Source organism: Callithrix jacchus, chromosome 2 (assembly GCF_049354715.1).
Source record: "Callithrix jacchus isolate 240 chromosome 2, calJac240_pri, whole genome shotgun sequence".
Classification (NCBI taxonomy): domain Eukaryota; kingdom Metazoa; phylum Chordata; class Mammalia; order Primates; family Cebidae; genus Callithrix; species Callithrix jacchus.
The window spans coordinates 7623710-7644197 of NC_133503.1; the positions used below are offsets into that span (position 1 = coordinate 7623710).

At 42.3% G+C, this 20488-nt stretch overlaps 1 protein-coding gene across 9 annotated transcripts in view; it reads left to right on the top strand.

The window, feature by feature from the left end:
- The window catches only part of LOC108588901 (uncharacterized), a 903226-nt gene that overhangs the window by 213762 nt on the left and 668976 nt on the right, over nucleotides 1-20488 (top strand). For all 9 annotated transcript variants that reach the window (XR_013528665.1, XR_013528668.1, XR_013528671.1 and 6 more), the window contains one exon: nucleotides 4231-4290. Coding sequence is in view for 1 of the 9 variants with exons in the window: in XM_078354323.1 (XP_078210449.1) it covers nucleotides 4231-4290 (60 nt within the window). In the remaining 8 variants the exon portion in view is untranslated. The remainder of the gene's footprint in view (nucleotides 1-4230; nucleotides 4291-20488) is intronic.

A 20488-nucleotide genomic window follows, 5' to 3' on the forward strand; every position in this document is an offset into this window, starting at 1 on the left:
TTTCTCAGTGGATATTAATGCTGTTCAGTTTAGATGGCATTTTTTGTTTGTATACCACATGCCGTGCATTGATTCAGATTGTTTATGGTTACTTTACAAAATAAATTCAACTTTTTTTTTTTTTTGTGATGGAGTCTGGCTCTGTCACCCAGGCTGGAGTGCCATGGTGCTATTTCGGCTCACTGCAACCTCTTCTTCCTGAGTTCACGTGATTCTTCTGCCTCAGGCTCCCAAGTAGCTGGGTTTATAGATATCCACCACTCCACCTGGCTTTGTATTTTTGTAGTTTAGTAGAGACAGGGTTTCACTATGTTGGCCAGGCTGGTCTCGAACTTCTGACCTCAATGATCCACTCACCTTGGTCTCTCAAAGTGCCAGTATTACAGGCGTGAGCCACTGTGCTTGGCCTCAACTTTTATTTTAGGCAAAATATGCAGATTTGTTATACAGGAATATTGTGTGATGCTGAGGTTTGGAATATAGATCCCTTCACCCAGACAGTTAGCATAGCACTTGATAGGCAGTTTTTTACTCATTTCCCCATCCTGTAGTAGTCCACAGTATCTATTATTATCATGTGTATGTCCATGTGTGCTCAAATGCTTAGCTCCCACTTAAAAGTGAGAACATGTAGTATTTGTTTTTCTGTTCCTGCATTAATTTACCTAGGATTATGACCTTCAGCTGCATCCCTGTGGCTGGTGCATATACACCATGAAATACTGCACAGCTGTAAAAAAGAATGAAATTCTGTCCTACAGGACATGTGCAGTATTTCATGATGTACCACATTTTCTGTATTCAGTCTACCATGGTTGGGCACCTGGTTTGATTCCATGTCTTTGCTATTGTGAATAGCACAGCAGTGAAAATCCAAGTACATGTGTTTTTTTGATGGGATGATACATACACTGTCTTAAGATCATTATTATCAGAAGCACTTCCTAAAGGCAGTGTGAGGATGTGTAGTTTATCTGTGAGTTGCAGATGAATAAAAGTGTAACAGGGAGGAGAAACAGAGAGGGAAAGAAACAGCCAGAAACCTTAGCTACTGTTGTTGGCATCTGAAGCATAATCCTGCAAGGAAGCTTCAGAAAATGCCACAAAACACACACTTTCTAATTATCTTAGCCAAGGGGCAAAGTTGCTGGCAAACCATCACCAAAGGATGGCAAATCACCTGTCAACCATTGGTTACAAAATGTGAACCTTTGGGAAGATGTCAATTTTCAGTCACTTCCATCTCCTCTTACATAGGGTCTAACAGTGTTCTGGCAGCCTCAGGTCAGCCAGGCAGCCAGCAAAGATGCTGGTGTGCCCAGAAGTAGTAATAGAATCCAGAGAGATGTGGAAGGAACACAGACGGGACCTGCCACAAAGACCCTGAAATGCTAGTTCATAAACGATCATTCGCTTTGTTTCTGCAGTTTACTCTCAAGACCAATCCCCATTAATGTAGGAAAATATCCTTTTGTGTGTGAGATAATACATGTGAACACATCTTGGAATGCATTTTATAAAGTTTAAAGTGTGATACAAGTGTATTGTTATTATCATTATTGTAATTATTATTATTATGATAGCTTGATTATAGTCATCAGCACTTGAGAGGGTTAGTAGAATGCCTTCCTTAGAATAAAAGTGAGATGAGAAGTTTAAATACGATTCCAGTTACACGTAATCAATAATTGTCCACACCAAGGTTCAGTGCCTTGCTGCATCAATTTAGATATGAAAGCAGAAGATCATGCATAAATTTGTTGATTGTTTCTCCCCTGGGGAATGAATGACCATTGAGATCTTTATTAGGAGCTTCTATGTAAATAAAATACTTTCAATTCTTGTCCTTCAGAAAGAGACCATTAAATCTGAGTTTGACATCTAGCTGTTTAACTTTTTTTTTTTTTTTTTGAGACAGGATCTTGCTTCATTGCCCAGGCTGGAAATCAGTGGCACCATCATGGCTCACTGTAGCTTCGAACTCCTGGGCTCAAGCAATTCTTCTGCCTCAGTCTCCCAAGTAGCTGGGACTACGAGCACACACCACCACCCCTGGCTAATTAAAAAAAGCATAGTTTTCTAAGACAGAGTCTCACTATGGGTTGCCCAGGCTGGTTATAACTTCCTGGGCTCAACTGACCCTCCCTCCTCAACCACCCAAAGTGCTAGGATTATAGGCATGAGCCACCATGCCTGGTCAATATATAGATTTTTTTGTTCTTGAGCAGGAGTTTAGCTCTATCTCCAGGCTGGAGTGCAGTAGTGTGATTTTGGCTCACTGCAACCTCCGCCTCCTGGGTTCAAGCTATTCTCTTGCCTCAGCCTCCTGAGTAGCTGGGACTACAGGTGCCTGCCACCACACCTAGCTAATTTTTGTATTTGTTTGTTTGTTTGTTTGTTTTTTGAGACAAAGTTTCACTCTTGTTACCCAGGCTGGAGTGCAATGGTGCAATCTCGGCTCACCGCAACCTCCGCCTCCTGGGTTCAGGCAATTCTCCTGCCTCAGCCTCCCGAGTAGCTGGGATTACAGGCACGTGCCACCATGCCCAGCTAATTTTTTGTATTTTTAGTTGAGACAGGGTTTCACCATGTTGACCAGGATGGTCTCGATCTCTTGACCTCATGATCCACCTGCCTCAGCCTCCCAAAGTGCTGGGATTACAGGCGTGAGCCACCGCGCCCGGCCCCTAATTTTTGTATTTTTAGTAGAGATGGGATTTCACCATGTTGGCCAGGATTGTCTTGATCTCTCAACCTTGTGATTTACCCGCCTCAGCCTCCCAAAGTGCTGGGATTACAGGCACGAGCCACTGCGCCCGGCCAGCATCTAGACGTACTTGTTTGCTGTTGTATCTGCCTGATTCTGCTTTGCACATTTAGTCTTTTTTGAACCCAGCGGGAACATCTGAAGACATGGTGTAGACCTTCATGTAGTGCTTGGGCGTAACTACTGTGCAGAATCAGGGTTTCTTTTTGGCCCAGTCCTGTTGAATTAGAGGATCCAGTTAAACACGATTATGTGGATGGGATTCATTTCTGTTACATCTGTGGCATTTTCGACTTAAACTGCTATCCCATCTCTGGGAAGATTCACTCTTTTTCCACCTAAATCCAACTCCAAAGTCACCAAACCATTGCCCTTAATTTGTGCTTCCCTCTCTGCTGGGAATGTGCGGAATATCTTTCTGTGTGGTTACCTGCCATGGCGACCCCTGCTAGAACTGGATAAGCAACAGTGCCAAGGAGAGAGAGCAATGAATATGACAGCGACAGAGGTAGTGGCATTAGCAGGATTAGTGATGTGGCTGTGAGAGACAGGGAGGAGGAGGTATCAAAGATGATGGATTGGGTGTGCCTTGGTACCTTCAACTGAAAGAGGACATTTGAGGAGGCAGCTGATCTGAGCAAAAGATACATAGATACGGATAGATTTTTCCCCACTTAGTAACATGCAGTCACTAGCAGTTACAGGTAAAACCAAACAGCACTGTTAAATGGTTTAAATTGATTGACAACACAATTATGGATGACAGATGATTATTTTCCAGGTCATTCTCTTCATAGAGCTTACATTCAGTAACATTCAAATAACTAATAGAGCACATTTCTTATTGATAACGTGTCTAGTGTCTTGAGAGGATTCTCATTTGGTGAAAGGCACAGGGGAACCATTTCAGGATTGTGAATCAACCCTATTTAATTAGAAACAATAAAACCTCATTGTACTTAACCAGGAAGATACCTGGAAGTATTATATTCGGTATAATCTGGCCACATTTCCAAGAACTGGGCCAGGTGACCTGGGGAAGCAGATCTGGTGGGTGCATGTGTTTTGTATTAATGGTGCTGGCATTGCTGATTCAATTAGATTTAATTTGATTTTTTTTTTTTTTTTGCTCGATCCTCTGGCTGGCCTGTGACTGAAAACCTGAATATTTGTTCATGTTACTATTGTCCTCAGACAAAGACCTCTTGAATTCACAGAGCAGTCTATAATGTAGCTGTCTATTCCCCATCTGCTCTGTGTGTACCTTAACTGATAGCTATTGAGGCATTTATTTTAGATAGCAAACTGGGGTTCCCTTTGAATCTGGGCTTTTGAGATCCAAATTGGTAGCCTTGGAAAATTATTCTTCAACAAAGGTCTGTTGAGGGCTCCACTCGTCTGGGAGAAGAAGGAAAAGAATAAAAAAGGCTTACAAAACCTTCACAATCCTCTTTCTTCTACAGAATTACCAAAAATGTTCTTGGAAGAATAGTACACGCAGACCCGCCTGACATTTCACCGGTGTAAGTAATTTCTGATTATTTCTAGTTTCTCTGTTTGAATCTGTGTATGACCCAGCAGCAGCATTTTCCGCTGAGTGGAGATAATGTGATTTCAAGTGAGATATACAAAGGGGAAAAATGAATAAATCAGGTAGGTACCAAAAAACTGTCAATTCTAGGCCAGGCGCAGTGGCTCATGCCTGTAATCCCAGCACTTTGGGAGTCTGAGGCAGGCAAATCACTTCAGGTCAGGAGTTCGAGACCAGCTTGGCCAACATGGTGAAACCCCTCCCCCCGTTAAAAATATAAAAATTAGCCCAGCATGGTGGCACATCTCTGTAATCCACGCTACTCAGGTAGCTGAGGCAGCAGAATGGCTTGAACCCGGGAGGTGGAGAGTGCAGTGAGCTGAGATGGCGCCACTGCACTCTAGCTTGGGTGACAGAATGAGACTCCATCTCAACAGCAACAACAACAACAGTGTCAATTCTGTCTTTGGAAGGTGCATCCCAAGATGAGGGCATTGGCACTGGAGGGACAGTTTTGAGAACTAAATGGCTGGAAAGCTCTATGCACCATAGCTTAGAGACTAAGAGCAGTGAATAAGCACAGAGGCATGAACTTGTGTCCAGCGCTGTCCCAAGTACTCTCACTATCATGTCATTTAATAATCTAGGTCCTATTATCCCAACAGATGGGGAAAGTGGGCCTGACGAGATAAGTTACTTGAATAGTCATGCAGGAAGCAGGTGACCTCAGATTGGAACTCAGGCTGCCTGATTCCAGAGCCAATGCCATAACTGCTATGAGACATGGTCTCTATGCCACTGTCCAGAAGACAGAGCAGAAGCATCTCATACAGTTTAGGTTTCTCATCCGTATGAAGTAAAATCACCTGCTGGGCACAGTGCCTCACGCCTGGCATCCCAGCATATTGGGAGGCCAAGGTAGGGAGATTGCTTGAGCCCAGGAGTTCAAATCCAGCCTGAGCAACATAGGAAGACACCCTCTCTACAAAAAGAAAAAAAAAAAAAGCCAGATGTGGTGGTGTGCACCTGTAGTCCCAGCTACTTTGGAGGCTGAGATGGGAGGATCACTTGAGGAAGGGAGGTTGAAGCTGCAGTGAGCCATGATTGTGTCACTGTGCTCCAGCCTGGGTGACCAAGCACAAACTTGTCTCCAAAAAGAAAAAAAACGTGAAATCTTCTTAATGCAGAAAATGGAATTGGATATAAAATCATCCAGAAAAAAAGTGGGGAAGGTACAGTCCTAATGCCACAAAAATTTGCAGTGTAAAGACAAGGGAATAATCAATCTCCTTGCATTCAACCATGTTGAAGAATTTAATCAATGTGTGTTAAATTAATCAATGCTTTTTGAATGAGTGACTTTAATTATCTATTATTGGCAATTTGTTCTTTTTTTTTTGGATGGAGTTCTGCTCTTGTTGCTGAGGCTGGAGTGCAATGGCTTGATCCTGGCTCACCACAACCTCCTCCTCCGAGATTCACGCGATTCTCCTGCCTCAGCCTCCTGATTAGCTGGGATTACAGGCACGCACCACCATGCCCAGCTAATTTTGAACTTTTAGTAGAGATGGTGTTTCCCCATGTTGGCCAGGCTGATCTCGTATTCCTGACCTCCGGTGATCCACCCACCTTGGCCTCCCAAAGTGCTAGGATTAAAGGCATGAGCCACTGCACTCAGCCTACTGTTGTATTTTTTTTTTTTTATGAGTATACCCAGCCTCCACAAATAGATAATAAGGAACTTTTGGACCAGTAACTTTCTCATACATCTGTCTCTCCCATGGGTCTTACATGATTTATGGGATCAGAAGGAGCTCAATATGTATTGATTGATATGGTTAGATTGGTGACTAAGATATTAATCTATTAATCAATTGATTAATCTCTTGATTACATTAAGTGTAAGTTAGGTTACTTTTTCAAGAAGTGATTGATAAATGTTATTAAATCAAATTTAAGGCTGGTCACAGTGACTCATGCCTCCTAGCACTTTGGGAGGCCGAGGTGGGTGGATCACCTGAGGTCAGGAGTTCGAGACCAGCCTGGCTAACATGGAACTCCATCTCTACTAAAAATACAAAAGTTAGCCAGGTGTGGTGGCTCACACCAGCAATCTCAGCTACTCAGGAGGCTGAGGCAGGAGAATGGTTTGAACCTGGGAGGTGAGGTTGCAGTAAGCTGAGATCATGCCACTGTATTCTCGCCTTGGTGACAGTGCGAGAGTCTGTCTCAAAAAAAAAATAAATAAATAAAAATTTTGCTAGGGAATTTTTTTTTTAAGCAGAAAAATAAGGAGACATTTACAAAAGGCTGTAGTACAATTTTATCCTTCCAATGGAGAATGGGCGGTGGGCAGAGCCCAAGTGGATGGTAATGAGAATGACTTAAATGGTGCAGTGGTCGGCTCTTATCTACAGGTTTACAGAAATGAAATTAAACTTGGGCTTTCTATTGCAAAACAATGAGCAAATTGAAGGCCAATTATACCAGCTCATCAAAAAAAAGCTGGTGAGCTGTAGAGGATTTTGCATTTCTGAGTAGAACGACTTTTCAGATGAAAGAACTTATTACAAGAAATTGAGAACATCTGGGCCATCAAAGACAAAATGCAGTGAATAATTGGACAATCACAGACTGGCATCCATTTGAATAAGAGGCACTTCCTCAGTTCCCACTAGGGGAAGTGTTCAAAATTCCTCCTCTAACGGGAAATTGAAGCTCTGTTTTTAAAACATGATTTTTCTATACCTGGTTGTTATTTGGTTATGAAGGAAATCTATTTGGGAGCTTCTGTTCCAAAAGTTATTCTTGTCACTGTAACCAGGATAAAACAGCAGAGTCGTACATAATTGGTTCTGTCTCTGTATTTTGCCGACTGGCTTAACTCTTACCAACTGGTGGTTTATAATCCTAGCAAACGTCAAATTCATAAGAAGCCCTGTCAACTCTGCTTCTCCCCACGACTCTATCTTTCTTCTCTTTAACTTTGCTACATCCCTGCTGAAACGTTATGGGTGCCAAACAGGTGTTTACAAAGAATAAATGGGAATTAGGCAAGTTCAGCTTCACTCATGTGGGCAGAGTAGTGGCTGCCCCCATGAGTGGAGATGAATTTGCCTGATTCTCATTCTGCTCAGTGCCGTGCGTCCTTCATGTATGTGATGATGATCATGTCCTGCTTCAGGCTGAACACTGAATTAGATATTTTACGCATCTAGATTATTTCCAGAAGCTTTTGTTGTTGTTGTTGTTGAGATGGAGTCTCACTCTGTCACCTAGGTTGGAGTGCAGTGGCATGATCTCAGCTCACTGCAGCCTCTGCCTCCTGGGTTCAAGTGATTCTCCACGTCAGCCTCCCAAGTAACTGGGATTATAGGTGCCTGCCACCACACCCAGCTACTTTTTAAATTTTTAAGGGATTTCATCATGCTGGCCAGGCTGGTCTTGAACTCCTGACCTCAGGTGATGCACCTGTCTTGGCTTCCCAAAGTGCTGGGATTACAGGTGTGAGCCATCATGCCTGGCCTTTCCAAAATCTTTAATAGTCTCTCTAGGTAGTAATTATTATTCCCATTTTACAGCCAAGAAAACTGAAGATTAAAGATATGATATAGTCAGTCAAAATAGTTCCAATTATACTGTATAATAATTCAAAGATTCAGTCGCTTAAATCCACACATGCTTATTTCTCATTCATGTTACATGCTCATTGTAGGTTGGCAGAGGGCTATGAGACTGTATTAGTCTGTTCTTGCATTGTCATAAAGAAATACCTGGGCTGAGCATGGTGGCTCACGCCTGTAATCCCAGCACTTTGGGAAGCTACGTAACCTGAGGTTGTGAGTTTAAGATCAGCCTGGCCAACATGGTGAAACCCCATTCTACTAAACATAGAAAAATTAGCTGGGTGTGGTGGTCGGCCCCAGGAATCCCAACTACTTGGGATTGCTTGAACCTGGGAGGTGGAGGTTGCAGTGAGCCCAGATCATGCCACTGCACTCCAGCCTGGGATAGTGAGACTTTGTCTTTAAAAAAAATAAAAAGAGGCCAGGTGCGGTGGCTCAAGCCTGTAATCCCAGCACTTTGGGAGGCTAAGGTGGGTGGATCACGAGGTCAAGAGATTGAGACCCTCCTGGTCAACATGCTGAAACCCCGTCTCTACTAAAAATACAAAAAAAATTAGCTGGACATGGTAGTGTGTGCCTGTAATCTCAGCTACTCAGGAGGCTGAGGCAGGAGAATTGCCTGAACCCAGGAGGCGGAGGTTGTGGTGAGCCGAGATCGCGCCATTGCACTCCAGCCTGGGTAACAAGAGCAAAACTCTGTCTCAAAAAAAAAAAAAAAAAAAAAAGAAAGAAAAAGAAGATAAGAAATACTTGAGACTGCAAAATTTATAAAGACAAGAGGTTTAATTGGCTTATGTTTCTGCAGGCTGTACGGGAAACATAATGCTTGGACTCAATAAATCCTCCCATCTCAGCCATTTTAGTAGCTGGAGTCAGAGGCATACACCACCATGCCCAGCTATTTATTTTTTATTTTTTGTAGAGATAGGGTCTTGCTGTGTTGCCCAGGCTATGAAGAGCCACTTTCCTAACTTCCTTTTTTTTATATTAAAAAGTCCTAAACTTAACATCACATTTCCATTTTATTTTCCTCCAATTCTTTCTCAGATGTGGTTTGGCTAAATTCCTGTTTCCCAGCTCTCTTCAAAGTTCACACTTGACCAGGGACCTTCAGGCTTCTTTATTTCCCCCAAGGAACATGACAGATCTTTGGCAAACACGTTGGAAGTATTGCTAACCTCCAGGAAAGTCTGCAAAATGTGATCTAACTCAGTTATACTACTATATGAGTCAGGGTTCTCCAGAGAAATGGAACCAATAGGAAACACACACACACACACACGATTGATTAAGAGAAATTGGTTTACATGATTATTAAGCTAAGAAGTACTACAGTATACCATCTCTGCCAACTGCAAATTAGAAACCCAATGAAGTGGTGTCCTTGTCTGGGATAAGTAAGTTAGTTGCCTCATGCTAAGGAAATCAAGGACATGGACACATGTGGAGTGAAGTTAAGAGTGGAGGTTTAATAAGCAAAAGAAAGAGAAGGGAGAAAAGCGCTCTCTCTCTCTCTCTCTCTGTCTCTCTCTCTCTCGGAAGGGCACTGGCCTGGTGCAGTGGTTCACGCCTGTGATCCCAGCCCTTTAGGAGGCTAAGGCTACATGGGAGGATCTCTTGAGGCCAAGACTTAAAGGCTACAATGAGCTATAATCATACCACTGCCGTCTAGCCTGTGTGATAGTGAGACCCTATCCCTAAAACAAAACGAAACAAAAACACAAAGAAATGGGAGTTATTACAGCCCTTCTCATGACAATTCCCCTTCTCTGGAGGCCTCAGGTTACCCTTGACTGTGCAGTATCATTTGAGATGCTCTAAACAGCCTTAAACATACATTCTAAGCACACGAGTGTCACCTCTCACTTTGGAGAGGTTCACACAAGGCGGTAACATCAGGCTGGGTCTGTTTTCAAAGACTCATAGAAACGTGGGCTGGGTTAGCTCCCAGAATTTAGGTCAGGAGACACTCCTACATCTTCCTTCCTGTGGAGATGTGGGAGGAAACCCACATCCACAACTCGCTAAGATGATGGCTGGTCGTCAGAGCGAACAGACAAGCTACAGAATGGGAGAAAATGTTTGCAATCTACCCATCTGACAAAGGTCTAAAATTTAGAATCTATATGGAACACAGTTCCTTACTGTGAACCTTGTGGGAGACTCTGGTGTAGAATCATCAGCGGATTTATCAGGGGCAGGTTGGAGGTTCACAGAAATCAGCAGTTTTGCTTCTCCAGGGTTCTTATAAGATGCTGCTTTTGCCTCATTTCATCTGAGTTCACTGGAATGGAAGAATTTCAAGGAAACAGCAATTTAGATCCTTGAATTTCTCATGGCCTTTGGACTAAATCATAAATCAACTCTTGCTCACTTGAAATGGAACTCCCCTCCCCCAGCCTCCCCAGGGATCTTCCAGAAACTTCCAAAGAAGGTAGCAGAGACATTGGTCAGTTTGGAAAATTTCTGGACAGGTACTTTTCTGATTCTCCTTTCTGCTTTTAATCCGTGCTATCCAAGGCTGAGAATAATGAAGCTGTTTGTATATTTTCATTTCAGAGGTGAGGAAACTAAGGCTTAGGGAAATGAAATCATTCACTCAAAAAAAAAAAAATCTGTTTGTGCAGTTGTCTGGACCACAACTCAGATTGCTCAACTTTCTAAGGCAGTGCCTTCCCACCTTGCTGCACTTCTATTTTTTCAGCAAATATTATGATTGCATACTATGTGTCAGGTGTAAGGACTCGGAGATTGACTTGTGAGAATGAAAAAAGCAAAATTAAAAAAATACATAGAGAGAGATATCATTAAAGAATGCATAGTCAAAAGATGATGAAGATTTTAAGGTTGTGTTGTTGAACTTCCTTTCAGGAAGTTCAGGCTTCGGGCTCTCTGGACACAGGACAGGCAGGGAATGGCACTCTAGGGTCAATCAGGTGCACACATATGGTGCAGTATGCATGATCTTATTTTTAATGAATTATGGCAGTGTTAATGTCAAGGGATTATGATAATCTTAAGGTTTCTTTTGGAGAAGGTGATAAATCACCCAGGGTGATGGATAGTCACTGCTCCAGCCAATTAGAGCTGTGTTTCTGTTACTGTAGTTCCTCCCTTGGACCATTTCCCAGATATCCTGCCTCTAGTAGCTAAAAGGTTAATGTCTAGCACAGAAGGAAACTTCCAGGCCTCCTCCTGTGCTAAGACCAGCATCTCATCTGAAGCTTACATTTTAGTTTACTATTTCAATACATGTATTTTCTTTGTGCTGCTTCTGGTCTCTTGCAGAATGAGGTTGGATACTAATGAATATAAAACATTGTTTTCTAATTATTTCAAAGAAATATACATTATGTATTGTATTTGCATTATATATAATATATAATGTATATACAACGTAGAGTGAAAATATATATAATGTATATTTGTACAATATATGTATTGTACATACCTTATACACCGTATAGACCAATGTATGTAAATATGATATATAGTTTTTTGTACATACAGTTGTACATAAATTTACATGTATGTACAAAGATACATTGTAAAATATAGAAACATTAAGGCTTATTGTAGCCATCATCTTGTCAAAAGATGAAGAAAAAGATTTCTGTTACATGACTTTGGCATTTAGCTACTGTTCCTTTACCAGAGACTGATAATTGGACAGCCAATTGTTCTACCTTCTGCCCATTTCCCCTCAATTAGCTAATAATAAGAACTTAAAGACTTGGAGATAATCATTGTGTAGATTATACTCCGGATATTACGTATGATTAACGTGTAATGTAATTTAAAAAGAAAACACCACAGTCTTTTTATTTTGAACTGAATTTATCCATTTTCCATGGCTAATTCATTATCCATTATCTGTCTATCCATGTATCCTTTTAGAATGATCAAACAGCAGCTTTTTTGTAGCTCTCAATCTTGAACAGGCATTAAAACCTCCTGGAGATCTTATGGAAACACAGATTACTGGTTCCCATCTGAGTTTCTGATTCATTAAGCCTGAGATGAAACCTATTGTATTTCCAACAAGAATTTGTATTCCCAACAAGTGATGCCAAAGCTGCTGGTTCTGGGACCACACTTTGAGAATCACTGACTTGAAGTAATGTGCCTGCATGCACATATTACACATATTAATGTGCCTTGATATAAAACAGCAAGATCCAGGGCACCTGGGGAGAGAAATGTATACATCAGTGATTACAATGTGTTGTAGTGCTGGTAGCAAACCACTTCTGATTTGCCAAGAAACCATAGAAGAGAGAATAAGCAACTCCACTTGGCACAGCCGAGGTGGGGGAGGGGAGGCAGTGATAGACCAGTTGGGTATAAAAGGGCAAAAAACATTTATATACCCTTTAAACATGTATTATTTTAGCCCTGGAACTTACCGTATGTCTTAGTTAGTGATGGATTTATTCTCCAAATTGCCCAATTAAGAACCTTAATCATCCTTCTGGATTCTCCTGCTCTCTTGTTTTGTATTTCCACTACTTCTCCAGCCCCTGATAACTCTACAACCTGACCATCTTTTGTTTCTATCTTCTTTTCTCTGTTCCCATGGCCATGCTTGGCACCCAGGTCCTTATCAGCACCTTCTTAGACTACTAAAATCACTTCTCAGCTTCCTGTGTCACCCTGCCACTCTTCTATAAATGCCACACAACTTCTCTTTCTATCATAAAAACATAATTTAACATTTTCCAGCTCAAAAATTTCAAGTTGCTTTACATCTCTGAAATAAACCCTAAATTCTTAGCAAGGTATCAAAGGCCTTGCATGACACAAACTCAAACTACTTTATCAGACTCTTCTTCCTTTTCTCTCTCATATGCCCGTAAATTTTAGTCATAAACAAAATAATATTATTGCAAAATTTTCCAGATTCTTTTACCCTACTGGCCAGGACTAGTTACTTTGTCTACATGGAATGTCTTTCCTACCCTTCTCTGCTCTATAAATCTTATTTTCCCTTTTATACCCAACTGGCTTATCATTGCCCCTGTGAAGGCTTCCTCAGTTGTGCCAAGTTGAATTGGTTATTCTCCCTTCTGTAGTTTCTTGGCAAATCAGAAGTGGCTTGCTAGCAGCACACAACATATTACGATCATCGTTTTATATCTGTGTCCTTTGAGGATACCTCTAGAGAAGTGTCTCTAACTTTCTTGTCCTCAGTGTCTAGCATAGTATCTGGCAAAAGGTGAACATCAATATATGTTTGTTGAATGAATGCTCTCAATTCTATGCTTCAACAAATGCAACCCAAAGAGATGTCAGTGGTATTTCTTTGTGCAAGTAAGAGACAATTCAATATATAATTTTCACAATTTTCAGTAGCATAAAGTAAGCAATGTTTGGCCATTACCTAGGAAATGTATTCAATTTTCCTCTTGTCTGGATCATTTCCAGCATGTATTTGTGTCAACTAGTCCTCTTGTCTGTAAGCCTCCTCTCAGAGTAAGATGTTCATTTCATACTTTTATTGCATGCTTGTCACGAGCTGTAAGCTCTATAAAAGAAGCTCTCTGCATTTATCATAAAACTGGAAACTGTAATTAGGAAATGCACAAATGTACTGGGATGGAGTCCAAGCTGATGACTACCAATGAGAAGCTAACTGAGAACCTGAAGGACCCTTTGGTCTGAAAGAGAGACAGACACTTCAATCTTATAGGTGGATAGATTGAGGCAGGGGTACTATGATTAAAATAGGGGTGCTATAAAAAACTATGGGAAGACCATAATCTGGAACCCAGGGCTTCTCTAGTTGTCCATCGATAAACTTCTGAATAAACCTGCCTGCCTGGTACATGGCCTTAGTACAAGGTAAAGACATTCTTCACATCACCAAAAAGTTTAACCCTTTCAGGAATTGGATGCCTGTTAGCAACTACCAAAAAGGTGGTCAAATAATTGAAGGAGCAAAATGTTTTATAACTATCTGTGGTCCCAGAGGTCAACATTAGAATGAATGGGTACAATTTATAGACATAAGATTTTGGCTTAAGATTTTCCTGAAAATTAAATTAGTTAAACTCCATTTGTGGAGTTAAGGTACCCTTATCATTGAAATATAGCCTGGAAGGTGACATGCCCTGGGTAATATAAAAGTGACTTATAGGCTGGGCATGGTCGCTGTAATCCCAGCCCTTTGGGGGAGGCCAAGGCCGGAGGAAACCAGCCTGGGTAACATGGCTGAACCCCATTTCTATAAAAATAGAAAGATTAGCCAGGTGCAGTGGTGCATTCTTGTAGTCACAACTACTTGGGAGGATGAGATGGGTGGATTGCTTGATCCCAGGAAGCTGAGGCTTCAGTAAGCCAAGATTATGCAACTGCACTCCAGCCTTAGCAACAGAGTGAGACTCTGTCTCAAAAAAAAAGTTACTTACATTTAGGGGTATATAGCAGTGATTACCTGTGATTCTATGATGCAGATTATTTTGTACAACTCTTACCCTCTTACCTCATCTCCTTGCCTCCAGAGAAAATGCTGTCATCTAAAGAAAGAAGATGATTGCTGACCATTCCTTGAGTAACCACTGTGTCAGTCTGTTTAGGCTGCTGTAACAAAATGTCTTAGACTGGGTAATTTATAAACAATAGAGTTTATTGCTCACTGTTCTGGAGGCTGGGGAGTCTAAGATCAAGGTGCCAGCAGATTCGGTGTCTGGTGAGGGTCTGTTCCCTACAGAAAGTGCTTTCTTTCTCGATACCTTCACATTATAGAAGAGAAAAATGGGGTCCCTCAGGCCTCTTTTATAAGGGTCCTAATCCCAGGGCTGGGGATGATGTCTTATGTCTGCAATCCTGGAGCTTTGGGAGGCTGAGGAGGGAGGATTGTTTGAAACCAGGAGTTCAAGACCAGTCTGGGCAACATAGCGAGGTCTCATCGCTACAAAAAACAAAATAATTAGCAGGACAATGGGGCATGGTGGTGTGTGCCTGTTTCCCAGCTACCCAGGCAAGAGAATGGCTTGAGCTCAGGAGTCTGAGACTATAGTGAGCTGTGATCACACTACTGCACTCCAGCCTGGACGACAGAGCAAGACTCCATCTCTCAAACAGTAATTAATAATAACAACAATAACTATACTAATTCTATTCATGGAGGCAAAGCCCTCATAACCTAATCACCTCCCAAAGGTCCAACCTTTTCATACTATTACACCGAAGATGAGGTTTCCATATGTCCATTTAGGGGAGATAAAAATACCCAGACTGGAGTAACTTGAATCTTTTTTTTTTTTGAGACGGAGTTTCGCTCTTGTTACCCAGGCTGGAGTGCAATGGTGTGATCTCGGTTCACCGCAACCTCCACCCCCTGGGTTCAGGCAATTCTCCTGCCTCAGCCTCCAGAGTAGCTGAGATTACAGGCACGTGCCACCGTGCCCAGCTAATTTTTTGTAATTTTAGTAGAGACAGGGTTTCACCATGTTGACCAGGATGGTCTCGATCAGTTGACCTCGTGATCCACCCGCCTCGGCCTCCCAAAGTGCTGGGATTATAGGCTTGAGCCACCGCGCCTGGCCCGTAACTTGAATCTTGAAGCACCATAGCAAGTCTTTCCCGTCTCTCTCTTCTACAGGCTGTGAGTGGGTGTTGTTGAGATGAGCCTCCTGTCAGAATTCTCCAGGCAGAGATTTGAGGGAGGCGGATTCAGATAGCAGCAGGAATGTTCAGTCTTGTTCTGATTTTCATGGCTTGTTGCACAGCCATTCACGTGCTTCTTTGTATGAGCGGTATAATAACCAGCTTTCAGAAGGACAGACGGCATAATGAACGGATTGTAAAACGTGCTCATAAAAACAGTGCAGTGTGTCTAGAAGTGTGTGTTATCTGCTTCTGATTTACTGTGTACTCTGTTTTGCATGTTCACATCATGTGCACGTTTTCTATTAAAAATAAGCATTTAATAGGCACGCAATTTTAATTTTTCGTTTATTCCCCAAGGTGATGAAAAACTGCGTGTGTGTGCGCGCATGTGCGTTTGTGTGTGTGTGTGTAGGGACATTTTACAGTCTTGACAGAACATTGATATTATAGCCATAGAGTTCATTACAGGGTAATTAATGCATGTTAAGTATCTTGTAAATATTACGTGGTAATAGCTCTAAATAAATACACACTCCAGTTGGAAAGATCTGCTCCACCCCTGCCATGGGGAATGAGATGTTCCTAATTAATGCCTTTGGAAGAGGAGCCTGTGTCACCTTGGATAGTCTTGGGAAATTACAGCTTTAGTCTGTGCAAGGCAGCAGTGAATGGTTGATTAAGAAAGCTTGCCATGCTTGGTGCCTGTCCCACCTGGGCTAAGTGGGTTGGACAGGCCCACCCGGCTCTCTCTCCCTTAGCAGCCTTTGTTAGAGAGCGGGCTGCGCAGCTCCAGTCGTGCTCTGGGAGCCATTCCATCCCCAGGAAGAAGCACTTTCAAGAACACTTGCTGGCAAGTGGCTGATGGTCTTGGACTGTTTACTGATCTCTTTAATGTAGAACCTGGTGCTCTGTCTGGCAAGCAGGAGGAACTGCTGTTGTTGATGGGATTCGTCATGATGAGCTTAAATGATATTTCCTGTGTGACCTTCTGCTTGCCTTACAGATGGTCCGTCAGGTGTGTGGAGCTTGTGGGTCTCCTCTTAGCCTTGGCTGCAGGTATCATTACCAGGGCCATGAATGTCTCCATGGCCATTGTCCCAGAGACCTTCAGAGGTAGTAGAAAGTGACAGAACAGTTCTTGCTCCTCCAGATTTCTCTCTCTCTCTTTTTTTTTTTAAGTTGGCTGTACCCAGGCCATGCCATCAAGATAGTTCTTGGGGTAAAAGATTTAGCATAAGTATAATCTGCCAACCTCAGCTTTCCAAAGTGCTGGGATGATAGAGTTTGAGTATCACGGAAAGAAAATGATTCTGATACTTGTTAAAAATGGCAAGGAAAACTTTATCCAAGACTATTGCGATAAGAGAATCAGCAGTTTCTGCACAGGACATAGCAATTCCTTCTTTTTTCTTTTTCTCCTTCCTTCCTTCCCTCCTTCACTCTTTTCTTTTCTTTCTGACAGACTCTCACTCTGTTGCCAGGTTGAAGTGCGGTGACACAATCCTGGCTCACTGCAACCTCCATCTCTCGGTTTCATGTGATTCTCCTGCCTCATCCTCCTGAGTAGCTGGGATTACAGGTGTGTGCCACCACGCCTAGCTAATTTTTGTATTTTTCATAGAGACGGGGTTTCACCATATTTGCCAGGATGGTCTTGGTCTCCTGGCCTCGTGATCTGCCCACCTTGACTACCCAAAGTGCTGAGATTACAGGTGTGAGCCATCATGCCTGGCCCCCTTTTTTTCCTAAATATATTCACATCTCAGATTGTCCATCTATGACATCTGTGCTCTATAGGGAGGTTAGTCTTCGGAGATAAATGTATAGAGTGGGCCTTCAAATGTCCTGGCAGAGTCTTCCTATCCCACCTTTAAGACCATACCTTCCTCAAGCCTGTTGTTAGGTACCTGGAATTCATACAGAAGAAAGACAGTCCTTAGCACCCTCAATGGGAGATGTGGATTTCAATGCAGTCCTGGAGTTGAGATTCACACTCAGGTAAATGCAGATTTGAAGCAGATTCCTTTAGTTGGGGTTTTAACAGGAGCGAGATCCTGAAGCCTAATGATTCCTGAAAAGAATCATCCTTAGAATAGGAAACGGGGGCCCAGAAGGTGTGGCTGAAGGAACCAAAGGCAACCTTGACCTACTTGCAGTTGAGAAAGTCCAAGAACTGTCACACCACGAACATGGGTATTCACTTGACTGATGTTGTCAGCAACAAAAAGGGAGTGAATTCCCAGAGTGCGAATATTAACAGACAAATAACACGAAGCTATTTAGCTCGTGATGTAAGTTACAAGCAGGAATTCCTAAAAGAAGTGCAGAGTGAGAGACAAGGAGGCAGCCCTTGCAGAGTAGTCAAGGCAGAGCTTGGCAAGAATGAACAGTCAATAGAAGCTTGGTGTCATCATTATTAAGGAACATACCCTCTGCTCTTAGCATGGTAGAGAGAGAATGCCACACTTCTTATTCTGATGGAGATGTAAAGGAACCTCATGGAGATAGCTAAGAGTGCATATTCTTGAGAATCGTCACTTTATTTTGTTTTTGAGACCGAGTCTCACTCTATCGCCCAGGCTGGAGTTAAGTGGTGCAATCTCAGCTCACTGCAATCTCTGCCTCTCTGGTTCAAGCGATTCTCCTGCCTCAGCCTCCCGAATAGCTGGGATGACAGCTGCGTGCTACCAAGCCCAGCTAATTTTTTAGTATTTTTAGTAGAGATGGCCACTCTGTTGGCCAGGCCGATCTTGAACTGATTTCAACTGATCCTCCTGCCTCAGCCTCCTAATGTGCTGGGATTACAGGCATTGAGTATCATTGAGGGAAAATTATTCCGTTGCTTGTTAAAAATGGCAGGGCAAACTTTATTCAAGACTATTGCAATAAGGGAGAGAGATTGAATTCAACTTACAGTACAACAGGGACAAAAGAAAAAAAGTAGAAAATTAGTTAAACTTAGTAAGGTACAGGCCGGGCGCGGTGGCTCATGCCTCTAAACCCAGCACTTTGGGAGGCCGAGGTGGTGGATCACGAGGTCAAGAGATCAAGGCCATCCTGACCAACATAGTGAAACCCTGTCTCTACTAAAATATAAAAATTAGCTGGGCGTGGTGGCACACATCTGTACTCCCAGCTACTCGGGAGGCTTAGGCAGGAGAATTGCTTGAACCCGGGAGGTGGAGGTTGCAGTGAGCCGAGATCGCACCACTGCACTCCAGCCTGGCACCTGGTGACAGAGCAATACTCTGTTTCAAAAAAAGAAAGAAAGAAAGAAAAAAAGATACTTAGTAAGGTATAAAGGGTAGGGAAGGGAAAGGTACTTGATATTAAGGATGGAGGAAGAGGAGTTTGGCTGGTTATTAGGAGTGGGGAATTCTCAATCGACTTAGCAGGATTCTTTGCTGGACTAGGCCCACAGAAGAACACTCTAGGGAAAGTTTGATGAAGAAGGGAGTCTTTGCCAGTTCCTCTCTTTATTTAGGCAAAGAAGTCATTTGTCTTTCCTCTGAACAAGATAAGTCCATTTCTTTGTTATTCACCTTTTGTTTATGGAGGACCTGCTGAACTATCTCTTTACATTTGACAGTAGATGCTCTTTGCTGGATGCTGCAGACAGTCAGGCATTGAATAAATTTCTAGTCCTTGGGAGATACTTGCTTCTACTTTGTGAAGATAGGAGTTTGCTCACTGAACAATGGATTTTCAATCACAGAAAGAAAGAGTCTATCTATCAGGATCCAACCAGAGAAACATAACCAGTAGGAGAAATAGGTACTGATTTATTTATTACAAGGAATTGGCTTCTGTGATTCTGTTCACGTGGAATTTCTTCCTTTCCTGGGGACATCCCAGCCTTGCTTTTAAGGCCTTTCAATTGATGGAATCAGCCTCACCCAGATTATCCTAAATAATCTCCCTGATTTAATGTCAACTGATAAGGAGTTTCCATTACATCTGCAAAGTACCTTTCTAGCAAAACCTAGATTAGCTGTTGATGGGATAACTGAGGACCATAGCCAAGCCAAGTGGCCACTTCAAAAACAAAAAACAAATGACATCAGTAAAGCTTTACTCAGGGAAATTATGCAAAACTTGTAAATAAGACAGAAGCAACGATGGCATCATCTTTTAATTCCATGTCACCACATTCTGTAATGTGCCTGCAAGAAGATCATTTTACTTTCTTGGGATTGTAACTGGGCTGGACCAACAACTGAAGCGTAGACATTTTACAGTCGTATAAAGTTAGAGGCAATTTGTAGAAAACCAGTAAAGTGTAAGATTTTTTTTTTTCTGCTTGGAAAAAAAAGATAACCCCAAAGGGTTTTATTGCCCTGTAGAATATTAACTAGTTTTGTATCTAACTTGGCATCTTCATTAGCTTTAGTTTCCCTTCAGACTGTAAAATTCCCAGTTTCTGGCCGGGCACAGGGGCTCATGCCTCCCACACCGTGAGTGGCTGAGGTGGAAAGATTGCTTGAGGCCAGGAGTTTGAGACCAGCCTGGGCAACATAGCAAGTCTTTACAAAAAATAATGCTTAGCCAGGCATGATGGCACACGCCTGTACTCCCAGCTACTTGGAGACTGAAGCATGAGGATCGCTTGAACCCAGGAATTCAAGGCTGCATTGAGCTATGATTGCACCACTGTACTTCCAGCCTGGGCAACAGAGGGAAATCTTATTTCCTAAAAAGAAAAAAAAAACACGCCAGTTTCTTCTAATCTATTAAATCAGTTCTGTCATTCTGCTGTTTTTCTCAATAAAGAGTTAAAACTGTGACATGTATTCATGATCATTCATAAGAAAGTTACATTTTAATGATTTGAGAATTGTTTTTAATGATTTGAGAATTATTCTTTGACAGATTCACAAGTGGGGAGCAGGTAAGAGGGCTCACTGGGAAGGCGGGAGGCTATGGGAAGAAAAAGAGGGGAGTGGACGTCTGTGT